At 37.9% G+C, this 18,629-nt stretch overlaps 1 protein-coding gene across 1 annotated transcript in view; it reads left to right on the top strand.

Annotated features, from left to right (window-relative positions):
• The window catches only part of RNGTT (RNA guanylyltransferase and 5'-phosphatase), a 170,291-nt gene extending 152,270 nt beyond the window's left edge, over positions 1-18,021 (top strand). The window contains exons 15-16 of the mRNA XM_058801514.1: positions 12,231-12,354; positions 15,204-18,021. Coding sequence (XP_058657497.1) covers positions 12,231-12,354; positions 15,204-15,367 — 288 coding nt within the window. The 3' untranslated portion in view covers positions 15,368-18,021. The remainder of the gene's footprint in view (positions 1-12,230; positions 12,355-15,203) is intronic.
• The last annotated feature ends 608 nt before the right edge of the window (positions 18,022-18,629 follow it).

The raw sequence follows: 18,629 nt of genomic DNA on the forward strand, positions 1-18,629 counted from the left end.
TGACAAGGGTTTTTTTGGAGACATCATATGGTTAGAAAACTCAAGAGACTTTCCTTGGCTTTTCTTGCCTTAGCTTTTGCAGACTAAGTGGGTGAAGTCATTTCGTGAAATAAGAATGAAGACTAAATGTTGTTGCTCACTTACTTTGTTATTGGTTCCACATATAATAACAAAATGTATGGACGAAGCCATGAAAAGTGTGCTCATGTACAGTGGGCTTTCCCAGATTTCCTATCTTTCAGGGCTTTGGCAGGACCAGCTATTAAACCAGTAATTATTTCCTGTTATCAGCATTTACCATTCAAAGTTGCAGTCCCTTTTATCTGACAGTAAAACAAAAACTCCTATACAGACTTTATTCATTTGTCTGGAAACACTGCTGCCCAAACAGACCAAGAAATTTATAGGTTTCTCCAACCAGATCTTGCAAAATCCAGTATATCTTCTGTAGCCAGTTGTGACTCTTGAAAGTCCATGAATATTGGCCATTTCTCTGCCTCATGATTACTACAGTCTGTATTGCCCCACCCCACATCCATTACCGTGGTGTCCTGGGAAATCTGGCTTCCAAACTCTGCAGGCTCATTAATAACAAAGCATGGAAAGGAAAGAAGAGCTTGCAATGAAAGGTAAAGCAGTGACAATCCCTCCATAGCCTCATTTATCGACAAATTTGTGCCGTTGATAGATTAGCCCTTGCTTACCTTTCTTTCAGCAGGCTGACCTCATCAGCTGGCAGGGACCCTAAAACCATTTGCAGTTACTGAGCCACGATTAACTTCTCTGTCGAGCCCCTTACATTCTGTAGCCCCACAGCGATCAAGAAGATCTGTGTGCTTAGATACTAGATTGTAGGTCAGATTATACATCATGTCATTAATTGCTTTTGAAGAAGAAGGAAAAAGCTTTCTGTGTCTTAAGCCTCAAAGCCAGTTAAGCTTTGAAGTTTAAAGGAAACCATTCAAGAAAGGGGAGGGAGTTCATGCCATCTCAATACTATAAAGGCAGATGAGAAGTGGGTTAGGGCAGTTGACTTTCACTACAGCACTTCCTTTGATCAAAGCTAATTTTTAAAAGTCTGCGTTAAGTCAGCAGCTATTAATCTTTTTGTTGTGGTGTATTATCTGTAATGGGAAATAAAGATCATTTTCCTTCTAATTGAAATCTTAGAAGGATGAAAAATCCCTAACATGACTTTAGCAGCTTTTTTCCCAACACGTCTTTGCTTTATTATTTTGATCTCAAAGCACTGCTGAGATTATTTCTGTTGTTGTTGTTATCGTTGTTTGGCTCCTCTTGGCTTTATATCATTGTATATCATTGCAGTGTTCCATCAAGGCATTTATCAGCTTCCTCATTCAAGTGGTTCTAACAGCCACCTAAAACTTATCCTATTAAAACTCATTATTTACAAAAATAAAGGTAGAATCAGCAGAGTTGTGATGTCCAACCTCAACAATTAGGTGTAAGAATGCCTCCTCAAAATGGCAGGGTTTTAAAAATCATTGTACTTTGACATTCTTGTCATGTATTACAAAATAAAAGTTTGCACTTTATTATTGTCATGGTTTAAGTCCATCCAGCAGCCAAGCCCCATTCAGCCACTCACTCACTCACTCACTCACTCACTCACTCACTCACTCACTCACTCACTCACTCACTCCCCCAGCATCAGAACCTGGGAAAGAATAGGAAGGGTGAAGGTAGAAAACTCCTGCGTTGAGATAGAAACAGTTCTATAGGGAAAGCAGAAGCCATGCACACAAGCAAACAAGGAATGGATTCCCTGCTTCCTGTGGGCAGGTGGGTGTTCAGCCATGCCCAGGAGAGCAGGGCCCCATCACACCTAGCAGTGTGGGGAGACAAATGTCATCATCCCAAATTTCCCCCCCTTCCTCCTTCTTCCCCTGCCTTATGTACTGAGTATGATGTTCCATGGTCTGGAATGTCCTTGGTCAGTTTGGGTCACCTCTCCCAGCTGTCTCCTCCCAACCCCCCAAGCTCCCCCCAGTGCCCTCCCCACCAGCCTGGCAGTGCAAAAATCAGAAAAGGCCTTGGCTCTGTGTCTCCACATCATCATCACTGTGTTCAGCACAAAGCCAAAACACAGTCCCACACCAGCCAGTGTGAAGAAAGTTAATGCTCCTCCAGCCAAAACCAGCACAAATATATAATACAAATACAAAACCTGAAAATTTAATTAAAAGATGTTATTCTTTTAATTTTGCATTTAAGAGACTTCTCTGATTTCAAGATCTGACATGGTTCTGAACAAAACTATTACATGTACTGTGTAAAAGCTACAATGAGCAAGACTGAGCTCTCTTCTCTCACTCAAGACTTTGGTTTTTAGAAGACTTGGCTAATGACAAACCATTCAGTCTAATGGAGTAGATGGGGATCAAAAGAATTTATATTTCCTACAAGTTCTGTAAATCTCTCTATGTTCTAGTGTCAGATTTGTGAGTAACTAGGAATTGCCTTTGAAATTTATGAAGAAAAGAAGTCACTATTTTTGGTAAATATGTTCTAGGCAAAAACTGAAACATATTAAATATGGGAGATTAAAAGCAAGTTTGCTATTTCTGGTCTTAGTTTATCTGCACATTCTCTCTGTACAATCCCAACGTTTTCAAGTATTAATAGGGTTTCTAGATGTTGAAAACATTTATAAATTTATAATCTTGCTCCCTACCCCCATTTTTCTGATAATGCTTGCATAGCATGTTTAATAATTTACATACCACTTAGATACCAGTATTTGATAAAGTCAGTCTGCCAAATTCAGCCTCCAATTATATATTCCTTTGTTTGCCTGCCATAGTGCAAAATACAAAGTAAAATTTTGATTATATCTTTCTTAATGTTGTTTTTCAGTAACATTCTGAGGCAAAAAAATTTGAACCATGGGGGAAGCAGATCTGCTAAGAAACCAGTTTGGGCTTTGTTAGGCAGTGAAGAAGACATATGAATATATTACATATGATTATCATAAAATTAGGGCCTGGAAATGGAACAGTCATGCTGCTGCATTTTAGACAGTACATTTATAATAAACTGTAATAAGGTAAACACTTTGAATGGATATAAGAAGAGGCATTACTTGTGATCACAAATGTGTACAAATGTGTGTTCAGTTCATGCTTTTGAAGCTCAATTTAACACAGCAAACAAATTTCCTTATACTGTTGACACAGTTGTTCTCAGTGGTAAATTTTGATTTATGGGGAGAAAACTTTAGGCAAGTGATTGTTTGGGATCTAAATGGAAGAAAAGAGTATGATTCTTAATGGCTATAATTTGAAAGCTGTGTGTTGTTACGAGTAAAAGTGGGTTTTAAAGACTTACTTGCAATCACTTGATACTTTAGATTTTAGTTTAAATTTCTATTGGTGTATTCTGATATGATTTGGCATCTTTCTGATAGAATGTAAACCCATGGTTTCTAGGGAACATTTCAGAAGCTGGATAGGAAATAATGAGAATTACGTTTAGGGCCCAATCCTGATGCTCAAAAGCATATAATTTACAAGGATAAAAGCTTGTAGAGCTGGATCCCACATGAGTAGCCATCAGATACTGTCCGAACTTGTAAAAGTAGTTTTTCCCTCCATAGAAAGGCTGCTGGGAAGCTCCTGATAGCCAAGCCTTGTGGAGTGTTCCTCTAACCCATCCCTGGCTATGTGACAGCAAGTGACAGAATCCCTTGTATGGTGTAAGAAGTACAGGTCAAACAAGATTAACTTAGACTCCTACAATAGCAAGAGCTTGGGTACAGATGAACAGATGAAAAATAGTAATATGAGAAAGTATCCTGTAAAATCTGTGTGTGAGAAGCACAAACATTTGTCTGGAAATCCATCCTATTGGAGGTGAATTCCAGCATGTGAAAGGCAGCGTCAGAAAAACTCCTCATCCTATTCTGACACAATCATCTAAGTTCTCTTTCATTTCTTTAGAGGTGTAGGAATAGTATTGCCAAAGTGATTATAAAATAGTGATAGCATTGCTTTGTCTCTGGAAGACTTGTTTGGGTTTCTACTGATAAATCATTAACAAGATTTCAGCTGCCCTGTGTCACAAGATTTCTTGGTATCATGAGTGTAAGTACCTGAGGGGTAATTAAGATTGGGTTTAGAGAACCTAATGGGGGGTAAATGCTTTCCCTGTGGTGTGGCCACAAACTATCTCTTTCTTCTCCATTTGCAAACTGAGAATAATAAGCCTTAAGAATTAATAATTTATGAATGAGCTAAGTGGTGTTTTCAAACTATATTCTTCACTAGTAATGTATAACTCTCATCTCCTGGATCTTTGTGTCTCATGATGCAGCACTCCCTGTTTGGGGCAGGCTCCCTTTTGCAAAAGCAGTCTGAGTCAACAAAGCACAAATGGGGGTTTAAGACTTTTAAGACTGGCTTTCACAAGCTAGATCATGGCAAGCAGAGGTACAGTCCTCAAAATGTATCAGGCTGTGAGTGACATATTTTCTCACAGAATAATTTCTATATTATTATTTCAGCTTTTTTTGCCAGATGGCACTGTATATCCTTGTTCTCTTCCCCCTCGTACAGTTGCTTAACTTTCTGATGGGGTGGCTTTTTCTTCAGAAACCTCCTGTGAATTCCATGTCCTTCATTGAAAGGTTTTGATGTTTTGATTTTTTTTTGGGGGGGGGTGTTGTTTGTTTGTTTTTTGTGGTTTTTTTTTGTGTTGTTGTTTATTTGTTTTTGCATAATTTGCTGAACAGTTCTGCAGTTTGCTGTGGCATTTTACTACTACAAAAATATCTGCCTGTTTTTCTTTGAAATTTAAACACTTTCAAGCTTCAGCACTGTCTCCAGGGATTATTATTATTAGCACAATTATTTATGATGTGCCAAAACCAAGGTAGGCCTTGCAAAGTTACCCCAGGTGCTTGCAGAGCATTGTTTTTACCTCTTCCTACAAATTCATGAGCTGTAGAGCAGGTGAAGCTCTGTTTGCACCAAATGCACATCCTCTCTGCAATAAGGTCACACTGGCAACTTGCTTTGAGAGCTCTGTTGCTGCTCTCTTAATGCCTGGGTGTTTCTGCAGTTCCCCTGAGAGTTTCTTGCTCTTTCATCAGCATGCTGAGGGTCAGAATTATATGAGCTGCTTTTTAAATAAGACTTTATTTAAGAACTCATCACAGCAGAGCTATGCCAAGTTCACAAATCCTCAGCACAGAATTCTTCAGTTTCTCAATTTTTACAGGAGATTTACAGATTTTTTTTCTTAAATCCAGAGACCTGTGATGATTAGAGTGCAGGGGAAAGGGATATCAATCTAGGAGGACAATAATTTCTTACTTTGTTTCATTTAACTGTTCGAGATATGTATGGTCACCCAAATCTCTGCATCCCATTCTTGATGATGATTAAAAGAAAATGGGATTTTTTAAAGCTTTAGAGTTCTCTCAGGAATTAGGTGGAGATGGCAATGTGTAGCAGGAAGGACAGCTGCTCTTTGCGTAATGTAGATGCCTGAGCTATAATGCCTAAAATTGTGCAAAGAGTTTATTGGTTTTCCTTGGCAAATGGCTTTACCATTGAGTAAAATGAGACATAAAAAAGTATATTAAAAAAAATCTAGAAGAGTGATCATTGAGGAAAACATTTGTGCAAACACATGTCTATTTCCACATCTTGGTCTTAGCAGTTACCAGTTACCTGCCTTCTCATAGATGCCAGTGTGTTCCTCTGAGAGTCAGAAGCAAAGCTCAGGAAAACATTGGTTTCTTGCAGATAGTTCAAATGGTGTTGCAAGGTCAGGTGTACAGGAGACCTTCCAGGATGCATTAAGAAACCTATTTCCAGCTGGCACTGAAAGTCATTAAACTTGTTATATCACTGGTAAGAGGAAAGCTTTTTATTTCTGATGTTTCCATCTGTCACTTGCCAGGAAAACCCCAGGACTCCAACCCATTATATGTATCAGAAAACAATATCCATATTTTTAATTACTACATGTAAGAATGAGAGGTTCTTTGAGAAAATATTATATGTTAAAAAGAAAGACTAAATAATGAACTGAGAGTGCTAGGCACTGGAAGTGAAAAACAAACAAACAAAATCCACAATTTTAAAAAGCATCATTCTTGTAATTTGGAAACATGATTTTTCTTCTTTGCTTTTCACGTGATTCTACAGTGCTTGGTGTTAATATTGTGGTTTAATGAACATGAACAAAAGTGCGAAAATTTTACATTTCTTGATATTCTTTTTCAGGAATGACATCTCAAAATTGGAGCATTTCCTTTTCCTATATACATAAGAAGCAGCATAGTTGCACTTAGAAGGATTTATTAATGTTAAATAACCATCTCAACTGCATTGTGTTTACCCAAGCTGATAACCATTTGTTGGGTAAACATTCCTTAAAAAGGAAACACAATCAGTATGTTTAGTTTAGCAAGAAATCTATGGTTTGATAAAATAATCTCTTGAATAGTATAAAGAAACAGATATTAAGCTGCATTACAAAATCTGTTTGGGCTTGAGTGAAAATGCAAAGCAGATTAACTGATTAACTTTTTCCAGCAGACAGGATTCACGTGGTTCAGTGGACGACTTATGTGAACGGCATTTAGTAACCATGCAATTTTTTATTCTTTGTGAAGTTTGACAATGAAAAGCATGAGGTACTTTATGTGAATGGGCAAAAAAGTTCTTCAAAAGCATCTGAAAAAACAGTCCAGAGTTAGGAAGAAGCAGTGAATGAACAGCTTGGGATCTGTGTTAGGTGCTGGACTGTGCCCTGTAAGTGCTGGGGGCTCTAATAACTTCATGTCTACTGACTGTCTCAGATGTTCTAACTCAAATAATTAGAATTACTTATATTCATGACTTCACCAGCAATCAAAGTAAGAGTGCTTTCAAAGGATCCCTGTTTCTTACACCTCATTTCCTCTCAATTGCCTTGATTTGACATGAACGTCCTTGGAGTTCATCACCTTTATGTGTTTGGTCTTTAAAAAGATCTTGCTTTGAGTTTGGTTTATCTTTCTATCTTCAGAAGCTGTTTTATTTTATTTTATTTTATTTTATTTTATTTTATTTTATTTTATTACTGCTACTTCTTGAATTTTTCTGTCTCCATCCTATTCCTTCAGAAGTCTTGACGCCTCTTTGTTTCCTCAAATTCCCATGTAATTGTTCTTTTTGTTCCCTGACTGTTGTGATTGCATCTCCCTGATCTTCAGATGTTACTCTACTGCTGTGGAGTCATAGTACCAGTGGGCACTTAATTCTCCCTTTGTCTTGGACATTCCACACCACTGGAGAAGTTTGAAAATAAAGTCTATTGTGCTTTGCAGTTGTGGCCTGTCAGAGCATTAGAGACTAATGCAGAAATTGGAATTTGATATGTGGTGTTTTGCTATAGAGGCTTTATTTACTAGACGTCATTTGTGGCTGAATCAGGACAGGGAGCTCACACATGTCATGGTTTTGGACATTTCTTACAAGAATGTGTTTTATTTCTGCTGGGTGACCTCCTAGGGGAGGTGTGGGACTCCAGTTCTGCAGGAAGAGACTGGGAAACAAACAAAAGGTTTCTCCTTCATGACCACACAGCTGATAATTTATTTGGGGATGTGTCTTCTTCACTTGTTTGTTCACTTTGGCTGCAGTAGTGTATCCTAATGGAGAAAATGTACTTATGATATCAGTAAGAAAAGGAATGACTTTCTAGGCCTCATGTAGCTGCTCTAAACTTTTCTCGCCTGCAGGCATTGGAACTTATGTTTAAAAAAAGAAAACAAATAGGTTGTGTATTTGAGCATATCAAAAGGAAATGCCTTCATTGCTCATGCTAGCTATAAAAAGGCAGATTCTTCTTAGAAAATAGAAACCCATTGCATTTAGAATCCACCTTGCCGTTATGTTAAGGTTCCTTTTACTTTTTAATTCTCTACTTGAAAATAACGATGTTTTAAATTTTGTAAGACTTCAACAGCTGCTTTTGCTCATTTTTATTCTCTCATGGAAGTGAAGGTTTTCTGCATCTACTATTATGATGTTTTCTTCTGGGACGTTAAAAATTGGCTGATGATTAGGGGTATGGCGTAAGAATAGAAATGGGTGAATTGAAGAATGTCTTTCTATCTATGCTTGGTAATAGGGGGGAAAGTGCAGCAAAAAGGCATTTAAAGAGAAAAGAATTTGAAATAGAATTTTTTAAGATTTTGCTTACAAGCATCACTTTCTTTTAAGGGGATTATTTACTAAAATAAAATAATTTCAATTGCTTTGAAAAAAACATGCGTATAGAAACATAAGGCTTCTTTCAGCCAAGTCTCCATTTATTTATCTACTTTTTTCTTTCTAAAGAACTTGAAAATGGGGAAAGTAGATGCATTTGTAAAGTTTAGGCCTGTCCATTGTAGACATGCTTTCTGAAATATTATCTTAATTACCTTAAAACCTAAATTTGCATTGTTAGTGCCTCTTATGTAGAGTCGAAGCTTGCAGAGGAATTTCATTCTCCTTTGGGGTTAAGGGTGATGAGACTAATGTTTGAGTGGAATGATGTACCAGTCTGAAGGTCAGGTGCCCTGTGGACAGACACAGAAAAGCATTGGCTGGAGCAGAGATAGTAAAGGCATCTTCCTGAGACTGGAGCTAACTACATTCAATTTAAATGGGTTCTTCTCTTTCTCAGCTGGTTATATTAGGGGTTTTTTCACATTTTGCTCCAATTTAACATAAATTCTGACTGCATGTTATTCATCTCAAAATGACTCCATTATTCATCCAGGCAAGAAAATTTGAAATAGGTTAGATATTTTAAATGTTTAAATATATTTTTAATTTTCTTTCAGAACATAGGGGATAGAAGGAGCCTGGAAAATGAGAGATTTCCTGAGCCTTAACTGTCTTCATTCTTAGAAAAAGAAATAGTCTTATGCCACTGAAGTTCTTCCCAGTGAAAGGCCCAGATGATGATGGTGGGGGAAGCCTTTCTCAGCAGGGAGGGGAAGATATAATCATGTAATCTGACATTCTTAGGCAATAGTGTTGTATTACATTGGTCTGATTTGTTACTGAACTATTGCTGAAATGGGGATGCAGCTGAAGCCCATTTTTTTCCAGCCACACCTTGCAGACTAGCAGTAATGTAGTGAATCAGCTTCCAAAAGGATGCTCCTCTGTGGTTTTGGAAATTACTTCTATTGGGCAAATAGGTTGGTTCCTGATAATTAGATCAAGTATGGGCAGGACCATTGAACATTGCTGCTGCTGAACAATTTCCTTCCTCTTGAAAAGAAATGTGTACAGGTTGGTGTTTGTCCTTGCCTAGGACACAGTTGTCGCCCAGACCGGTGCCACTGTTCTGATGCACACAGCCCCATGTCCAAGACTTGATCCTTTGGGATTCTAATTCTGACTGGCTGTCCGAAAATAGGCTAAGGAATAAATGTTTAATTAAGGAAGGCTCCATGGAGTCCTTAGTGTGGTGGCACTTTCCGTCTTGAAATTGCTGAATGCTGGTTCAAGGCCTTTTATCAACAGCATGGCAGAAACACTGGCACTGAGGATAAGCATTTTGGCTGAGAACTGCCATCATTCCTAACTGACCTCATGTGAAGCACTAGAAGCTAGAAGAAGTACCTCTCAGGAAGAGAAGTGATGATGTGTTATTCCAATACTGCTATGCACTGTAATATTTAAAGGGGAGAAGGAGGATGAACACACTGCAAAGGGAGAATTGAAAAGACACTGTGCCAAGGAGCTCAGAATTAGTTCCCAAAGGGAAGGAATTTCTAGACAGTTAAATTTGATGTTTTCCCTGTCCCACTTTGAATCTGAAATACCACAAAGTAGCATGTGCATGGAAGGGTAGATGAAAGGTGTGAATTATGGATACAAGAATCACTGTGGCCTTGTTCAGTCCTTTGTATAAACAATACCCATTTAGAAGTTTACTAAGATGCAATAGTGGAAGATTGTTTTTAATGCTGAAAGTGTGTTTGCTCAAAATATGTGTAGTTTTAATCAAATGCCCAGCAGTTGTTAAATGGTTCTTTTATATTAGAATAAGTACCTGTGTAAGATTAAGGTCACTTAACAAGTACGGGGAATAGTAGGTGCTGTATTTCTTCGTTTGTAAAGTAATTACTACAACTTGCAACTGTTAAAGGCTCTGATCATCGGTTATCTAATGGGAAAATTCATTTAAGTCAGTGCTTTGGCAGGTGTTCATATTTTGTGGAAAGATCCATCTTCCAGATTGCTAATGAATGGCCAAGCAAGTCTCTCGATAGTTAATAATATTGCTTAATTGCCACAGTCAGATAAAGCTGCCATCTAATTTATTGCTATTCTCAGCATCTGAACACTAGAAGAATGATAAGCCATGAGAAAACCTTATGAGGTGGGTGGTTAGTTGAAGTCATTACCTGCAGTTTTATACATTTCCTTCTCTATCAGGTGATCTTTCTAATATTTCTCTGCTTTGTCAGAAAATCAGACATGTGGCCATACCCCCTGCTGCCCCCACTTCCACTAAGCAGCTGTTTTCAAAATAATATACCTTCCCAAGGCACTGCACAGCCAGGAGTTTCTTCCTGGGTTTATGTATCCTTAGTATGCTGGAAAAGGATGTTGTGTTTTCCTACATACACCTAATGAAACATAATGCATCCATAAACACGTGTCAGTCAAACCTCTGGACTGCATGTAGCTTTTCAGTGCAGATGGAAGAGGTGCAGTGCTGCTTAGAGCATTCTGCAAAGGAAAAAGATTGCTAATCTGAGCAATCTAATGGTCAACAGAAGACACAAACTTAAGTAGTAAATGATTTGAAGGAAAAAACTCTTTGCAGGTGCTGGAATGGATAAAGAATAGTTTGTGACATGAAAACCTGACTCACTCAATTGTAAGCAAGTTTTACAACATTTTCTTTAAGTCCCATGTTCACTTGACAAGTAGAATCCTAGGGCTCCTTATCCAGGAGTGAACACAAGTATTCAGAATAAATACCAACAGTGTTAGGATTCTGCTTATCAAATCTTGTACTGTGCAGTATAGGAGGACTTGATCCATGCTCAGAACCATTTCCTTAATTAATTGTCTTTATCTGGGAGTTAATGGAAAAGGGGTTCATGGGTTTTTCCACTGTATGTGCTATTAAGCTGTCTGGAGACAGCTATGGCCTTTTTCAAATCTGCATCTCTCTGACAGTAGTAAATTCCCATGTCACTGCTCAGGAGCAAGTAGACAACAGAGGTGAAAAATTATGCTAATGAATTGCAATAACCACCTCCTTTTTATGAGAGCGCTTATGCATAAGATCCTGAATCCAAAGTGTTACATTACCTTGTACAGCTTTTTATTGGTAAGCTATAGCAACTAAATGCAGCTAGCAGTTAAATACAGCTTCATACTGCTGAAGAGGCTCTTTGGAACAAAGTGAAGTATATGGGTAAAATTGTTAAAGCGTTAGATAAGGTTCTCAAGTTACCATGGTTACATGAAAATTTTTGCATTGTATCATAGATTAGGATGCATAGGATGAAGTAGCCAAAACAACTACAAAGTCCAATGCATATAAACTACATTTCCAAACCACATGGTGTTGCCAAATAGACAAATAGCTCAGGATATTGGCTGCTGACAAATCTATGAATCAATAAAGAGGGGCCTGAAGGAGATTTAGAATATATGCCACTTGAAAGTCTGCATTATTTTGAAGTTGCAGTCTTAATTTTTAAAGACAAATGAAGAAAGAGAAGAAAAAACCTCAGTCATGTAAAGAGTGAAATTATTTTTGTGAGCTTTTTCCTGTATTGAAATCTGACATTTTGCTGTGAGACCTTCAACAAAGAAGGTTGATGAAACATGGATAATACATTTCGTGCACTTAGGCTGGCAGTAGCACTTAAACTGGAAGCAGTTTATTCCCATGGAAACCTATTTGCATTTGGGCCAGAAGTGACTTTTTTCCCCCCCTCTGTTAGCACTGCTGATGTTTTAGCATAATATAATTGCTGAATATTGACAGCAAATTTGAAAAGTATTTTTTAAATGTTAAGTAGCTGAGCATATGTAAAATGGAGATGTATTCTGTGCAATTTTTTTTGTGTAGGATGGAGGCACGTTGCTGAAAAATGCAGGGCAGCTTTTGATCTTCTATTATTTATGCCTAAAAGAAAGAAAAAATTGTGAATTAAAATCTGTTTATCCTAAAGAATTTTTTTTATACAGGTGACAAAAGAACTCAAACAGTACGACAACAAAATTATAGAGTGCAAGTTTGAGAACAACAGCTGGGTCTTCATGAGACAGAGGATAGACAAAAGCTTTCCAAATGCCTACAGCACTGCCATGGGTGAGTAGAACAATTTGCTTCAGAAGTTTCTCAGGCTAAAATTTTAATGTTTTACCTCTGTTCTGTTTTAAGTAGGAAAGGCACACTTCTTATTTCAAATCTGGGTCCTGACTCCCATAACTTATTAAAGTAAAGCCTCATCTTGCAAATGCTTATGTCATCACTAGTTTTTAGATAGCATGAATCCTCTGGCTGCAGGGTTATTTGATAAAGTCAGTCAAACCTGAATTTAACAGGTAACACAGAATCAAGAATCAAGTGCCTAAATCTTTGCAGAACTGCAAACACTTGTGCAAAGATGACTTTAAATGGCAGGGCATGCCTTTCAAGTCAGAGCCAAGAAAGTTTTTATTTACAATAGCATGCTTCAGCTGACATCAGTGCCTAGCATTGTGTTGGCTTGCTGGGACGTAATGCAAACTGGCACATTATGAGTGGAATTAGTTAAACAAAAAATCCATTAGAATGCCAAAACCATTATTTGGCAGATGGGCTAGAAAATTAATAGGAGAAAAATGTCATCTTGAGTTTCAACAATAGTTACACAAACAATGAAGCAGGGAAACTAATGAAAGGTGGGGGCATATTTATGCAGAGTTGTGAAACTTTTATATTCCTCTACCAAAAAATACTTTGCCAAATATTGTAGAATAAAGAACGATATTTACTTTGAGGTAAAGTGTTATGAGTAGAAGTGCAAGGATGAGTAGCAATAAACATATTGATACTGACTTTTGTTAAATGCCAAAATGAAATTTAATCATATTTAAGACCATGCTAATTACTAGGGCTGATGTAGAATTTTCTCTAGACCCTTCTACTTGTATTTCTGCCTGAGCAGTGAGTAGATCTTCTTGGATAAACACAATGTGGTCATTTTGCTAGGAGATGATAAATCTGTTGGCACCTTAGGGAACCAGCACAAAATGTAGCTGAAATACTCGCTGAGTAGTCCTGTCAGGAAAGAGGAATGGACCACAAAAGTCATACAAGTACGACATCTCTTTGTGACCATGACCTAAATTTTTCTTCTCTGGTTCACCTTAGTGTTTCAATAGTTACTTTTCCCTGGAGTTTTCTCTTTTCTTTTCTTTTTTTTTCTTTTTTTTTTTTTTTTTAATGGATAGCATATTCTTCTTTCCTTCATTCTTAAGAGCATATGTATTTGTCCTTTTTCTCCTCTCATTTTCTCCATTTGTAGAGCAGCTTTGTTATTCCTGACCTTTTGTCTCCCAAAACAAGGTGGACTTCCTAAAAATTAAAATTAAAAGAAAATTAAATGCTACAGGCAGATTTTTTAAGATATATATCAAATTTTCTATAGGAATTTTCTGAACAGAAAGTTTTCTTTTGGCTTTGAGTTTTCACTTTTGATCATTTTCCAAAATCTCAAAAAGTTATACTTTTATCATTTGAGACTTCTTTCTCTAGATCCTCTCCTCTCTATTAGCTTTCTCTTGATGAAAAATGCTGTTTATTTTTCCCCATGGTTGAAATAGCAACAAAATAAGTATCTGTCTGACTCTTGCTTTTGGACTTTGTTACCTTTCAAATTGAAAACTGGAGGTCTTTTTGCGTGATTAGGCTAGGGCAGTGCTCAACAGTTGATACACCAGTTACATGAGTTACACCAGCTGCCATGAGACTGGAATTCTGTTCCCAAATTACTGGTAATCATAATGCTTCCCAACTGCTAAAGTCAAATACTGTGCCATTCTTAAAGCACCTTTTCACCAAAAATAGTGAAATAATTAAAAATAATTCTAGAAAGGTGCTTTGTTAACTGCAAAGTAATCCTTTGGTTCTGGTGTTCTGCAGGAAAGAAAGGAATGTTTTTGAGAATCACTGTTATTCATAACAATGTTACATTGCAAGTACATTTTAAGGAGTTCTAATGCTTAGTACTCTAGGGGATCAGTAGATTGTTTTGCATGGAAATTGCATCCTTACTGTGGCCAGCCCTTACATGCTATCAATTACCTTCTAATCATTTTGTGCTTTCTTCCAAGATAGTTGTAGGATTCCCACTTAATTTCATGCTCCTTTTTTTCCTTTTTTTTCCTCCTCTAAGTCTCTCAGGAGGATTAATTAGGGGAATACAAAGTTACATAGGAAGGCATTAAAAAACATTTCATTTGTTTAAAGTGAAGTAAGCCTGTTTATTTGTTCCATAAAATCCCATGGACCATGACTTACAAACTGTGGTCTGGGGAGTTGTGTTAAGTACCCAAGTGTGCCTCTACATGTGTGCCTTGGCCACCACACAGCACCATGGCTGCTCCTCCATCGTGTGGTGTGGTGGTCTAGACGTGCCATTTGCTTGGTGTCAAGTCTTTCTGCCCCATGAAGGTATATGGGTTTAAAAAACCCCAAAGGACTGCACATTGCAAATTTAGGGTATTTATAGTACTTATTGGTGAAAAAAATAAGTTAGCATAATTCAGACATTTTCAATATTAGAAGCCGGTCTTGTTTCCATCTACTTGGATTTGATGTGTGTTTCAAAGCCGTGTCTCACAAGGCCCTCGTTGCTGTTCCTTGCCTCAATAGGATGTCAGTTCTTGGTGCTTTTATAGTTGCTTCAGGAAGCCTTACACACACATATGCCTTCAGTTTGTTTTAGGAAGAGAGACTCCCATGAACGTAGAGGCCCAGGGCATTGCTTTGCTCTCTGGGGGGCAGAGCAGAGATTCGTGACTCCAGACACAACCACCTTGTCAAAGCGTGCGTTTAAGGCTTAATACTTGAGCCAGAGTATGTTGTTATTTTGCCAAGAGGGGCTGAAGTTACTGAAGTGTCGAGTAGAACAAATCAGTTTAGTTACATGAGAATGTGTTCTTTGTTCCCAGCTGTCTGCAACAGCATCCAGAATCCAGTGACGAAGGAGATGCTGTTTGAGTTCATTGACAGATGTGCAGCAGCTTCCCAAGGACAGGCACGGAAGCACCACCTTGACCCTGACACTGAACTCATGCCACCCCCGCCGCCCAAAAGGCCTCGTACCATAACATAGGGCCTTGGGCTCCATGGAGGAGAGGAGCGTGTGTGTACAGTTCTCCAGGAGGTGACACGCAAGTGTGGAGGCTGGGAAAACAGAGATCTGGATTGCTCTAAATACTTCTGTGTGTTTTCTGAGTTTGGTTTTCGTTTTGTTTTGTTTTTCTGAATTCCACATACAAATGGACGTTGTTTTGTAACTGATAAATTCAACCTTACCTTATGGTATTTGAAGATTAAATTTCCAAAGGTTTAGACAAGAACCAAGTACAATGAAGGCCGTGGAAAGCTGCCTTGTTTATATATGGATCTCTTTTCACCTTTCATTTATAATGTCAACAGTCTGGAACTGAGGAAATACTGGGATGTACTTTTTAGGAGCTGTGTTTAAAACAAGCAGAAGTGGTTTTTTTACTGTTGTTATTAAACTGGCTGTGATTTGTCACCCATAGTATAACAGATCATAGTTTCTCTGCATTTCTGAGATTTGTGTTTAACAACAAACAGCAATGTTGTTTGTGTTCTCTGTTGATTAAAAACTAAGCCGCCTTAGGTTACTCTAATTTCAAAATTAGCTGGGTTTTTGTTGTTGAAATATTAAAAAAGCGAATTCTTCTTGTAAATAGCATCCCTTTGAAACAAGGGAATGTGCTGGATGTTTGCTTTTTCCCCATGTTTGAACGTAATGCCAAATGTATAGTGGCTGATTTTAGCTTTGCCTTGTTATCTGTAGATCAGAAATCCTTAGTATTAAGGTCTCTGTTAAAGAGACTGTTTCTAGTGCAGGGCTTAGTCCTCCACAGTGATACCATTGTAAATACTTCTAAAAAGTACACATCACTGTGATACACAAGAGTAATAAGCAGCGCTGATAATGAAGTCTTGCATCCAGGCACAAAATGGTGAAATAAATGCCAGGCAGCTCCTGTGTAAAGGAGAAGGTAGTTTCAGTGGAAGAGAGCCAAATCAGACAGGAAGTCTCTTGATTTACATAATTGCAGGGCAAAAGTAAGTAATTTTGGGGTGGTGGATGAGTGTCCCAGGGAACAGGACCCTCATTTTCAAAGATAGGGTTGGCTGTCCTGTGGCACTGTGCTCATCCTCTGGCTGACTTTCTTTCTTACCAAATGAAGAAGCACATGAATGCCCTAATGGCTTTTGTTGCAGCAGACTGGCAGATGTTCATAATATTAGTTTTGAGAAGCTGCCGTCTGGCTGTCTAAGGGAGGAGTTGTTCTGAGCTGGGATTAATTGGAAACCAAATGCAGATTTTAAAGTTTACTGTCCATTTATCAAGCAGGGATTGAATTGGCTCTTTCTATCATTTACTTAGTGTGTGAGTCATCCATGCATTCAGTAGTCTGAATAGTGAAGGTCATTAATTTGTTATAACTAAAATGCATTTCTGTTTAAATGGATTTTCATGTTTGTAAACAAAATTTACTCCTGGTTTGTTTTTTTGTTATTTTTCTATATGAAAACTTTTTGACTTTGCTTTGTGGTGGCTTCTCTGGTTGTTTCAACCTGTTGTATAAATGCACACAGCATCATTTAGATGGTGTTCCTGGTTTCTCTTTCTGGGATATTCCAGATGTGTTTTAGAGAACTGAAGGAGTTATATAAGTTACTTTTTATACTATGGTAAAACTTGAGGGGAAAAAATGCTTTCATCAAAGTTCTTTTTTTTCAACTGTACATAGTTTCTGCACATTATCTATTGAAAAGATGTAATATCACCTATGCAAGGTTGCAAAATGATCTCCTAAAAAGAGCCTTATAAATTTGATGTGAAAACCTATGCATCCTCTGTGCATCTTGCATTGAAACACACAGTTAATTATTTCTTTGCTCAGTATGAATAATTTCCCCCAGATTATACTTGTCAGTGAGATTGTCATAACATACACTTTGTCACTGATCTCCATGGTTCATGGCAATTGCAGTGTGTATGATAATTACAGCCTTCTCCGTGAGCTTAGGACATTTCGTTTTTTTAAGAATGTGTCCAGGTTATTTCTGTCTTTCTCCTTCCCAGCTCTTGCATCTTGTATTTCAACAAGACCTGTCTTCTGATTTACCTTTTACTCCAGAGCTGCAGCACTGCAAGCTGTCTTCCATGTGCATTCCACTAAGTCCATGTATGTGTTTTGGCCCTTGTGTTTTGACAATGTCTTTTTTCCCACTCTCGGTTTGAAATGGATATTTTGAAGGAGTAATGATTCTGAGAAGGTACAAAGCTCCACGTTCACATTTGACTGTCAAACTCTTCTTGCACTGTGACCTGTAGCTTTTCAGAGAGGTCAATCACTTTTGCTTTTCTGGAAGGGGAGGCTTCTGGGGAAAGTTTGAATGAAGATGGTGAAAACAAGTAGACTTTCACTTGGACCAGATGGGTTTAATGCCGTGAGAAACCTAAACCTCCTTTCTCTGCTGCTAGCTATTCAAGAGATTGAAGCTAAAAAGCAAAGAAGAGTCTGTGCTGGAAAAATAATGATGATGATGAAAAACAATACCCTAACTTGTCTACTCTTTGGTGTACAGCATGATTTCATCCACTGTTTTGTCATTTGTTAAATATATAATTAAAATTTGGGTTCAGTGGAGTTTCCAGAAAATGTAAGTACATTCCTCTAACAACCGTGTATTATGTATTTTAATAAAGTCAATGGTTTAAAATACTTTCCCTAAAGATGTATTTGCTTTGGATGCCTTTCCTGTGGTACTGTGCTACCAGTGCAAAGTACAAGGATACTTTAGTGTTACTGTTGTTTAGTCCTCCAAGAAAATGATCCACATTTTTCAGCGGCTTTTCTCTGAGGCAGGAGCCCTCCAGCCCAGTGGTGGCCATGATCCATTGTGCCCCTTTTAAGTGCAATTTGATTTTGCTGCAAATAGAGCCAGAAGGAAACCAGTTGGTGCCTGAAATACATATTCTATGACAGGCTAATGTTGTGTAGCTTATCCATTCAGTGTTAAGTGCAGCTGTATGAAAAGTTGTGCAAGAGGTCTGTAGGAGTCTTCCCTGACAATTTATCATTCAGCATGACCCTACAGCTGGTAGCCCACCTACCTGGATCAGCCCCAGACTTGTATTGTAATAAGGCAGTTTCCTTTTTCCAGCTGCAGCTGTCTAGATGGCACTCTTCAGGAGCTAAAAAGCCTATCTTGATGTTTTATAATTTCTTTCTAATTAAGATCCTGCCTCCACTGATCTTGTGTTCTTGTTATGTGTACAATTCTTGTGGTGCTTCTCTCAACCATTTCTGACTTTGCAGTGC

The sequence above is a fragment of the Ammospiza caudacuta genome, chromosome 3 (genome assembly GCF_027887145.1).
Source record: "Ammospiza caudacuta isolate bAmmCau1 chromosome 3, bAmmCau1.pri, whole genome shotgun sequence".
Taxonomy (NCBI): domain Eukaryota; kingdom Metazoa; phylum Chordata; class Aves; order Passeriformes; family Passerellidae; genus Ammospiza; species Ammospiza caudacuta.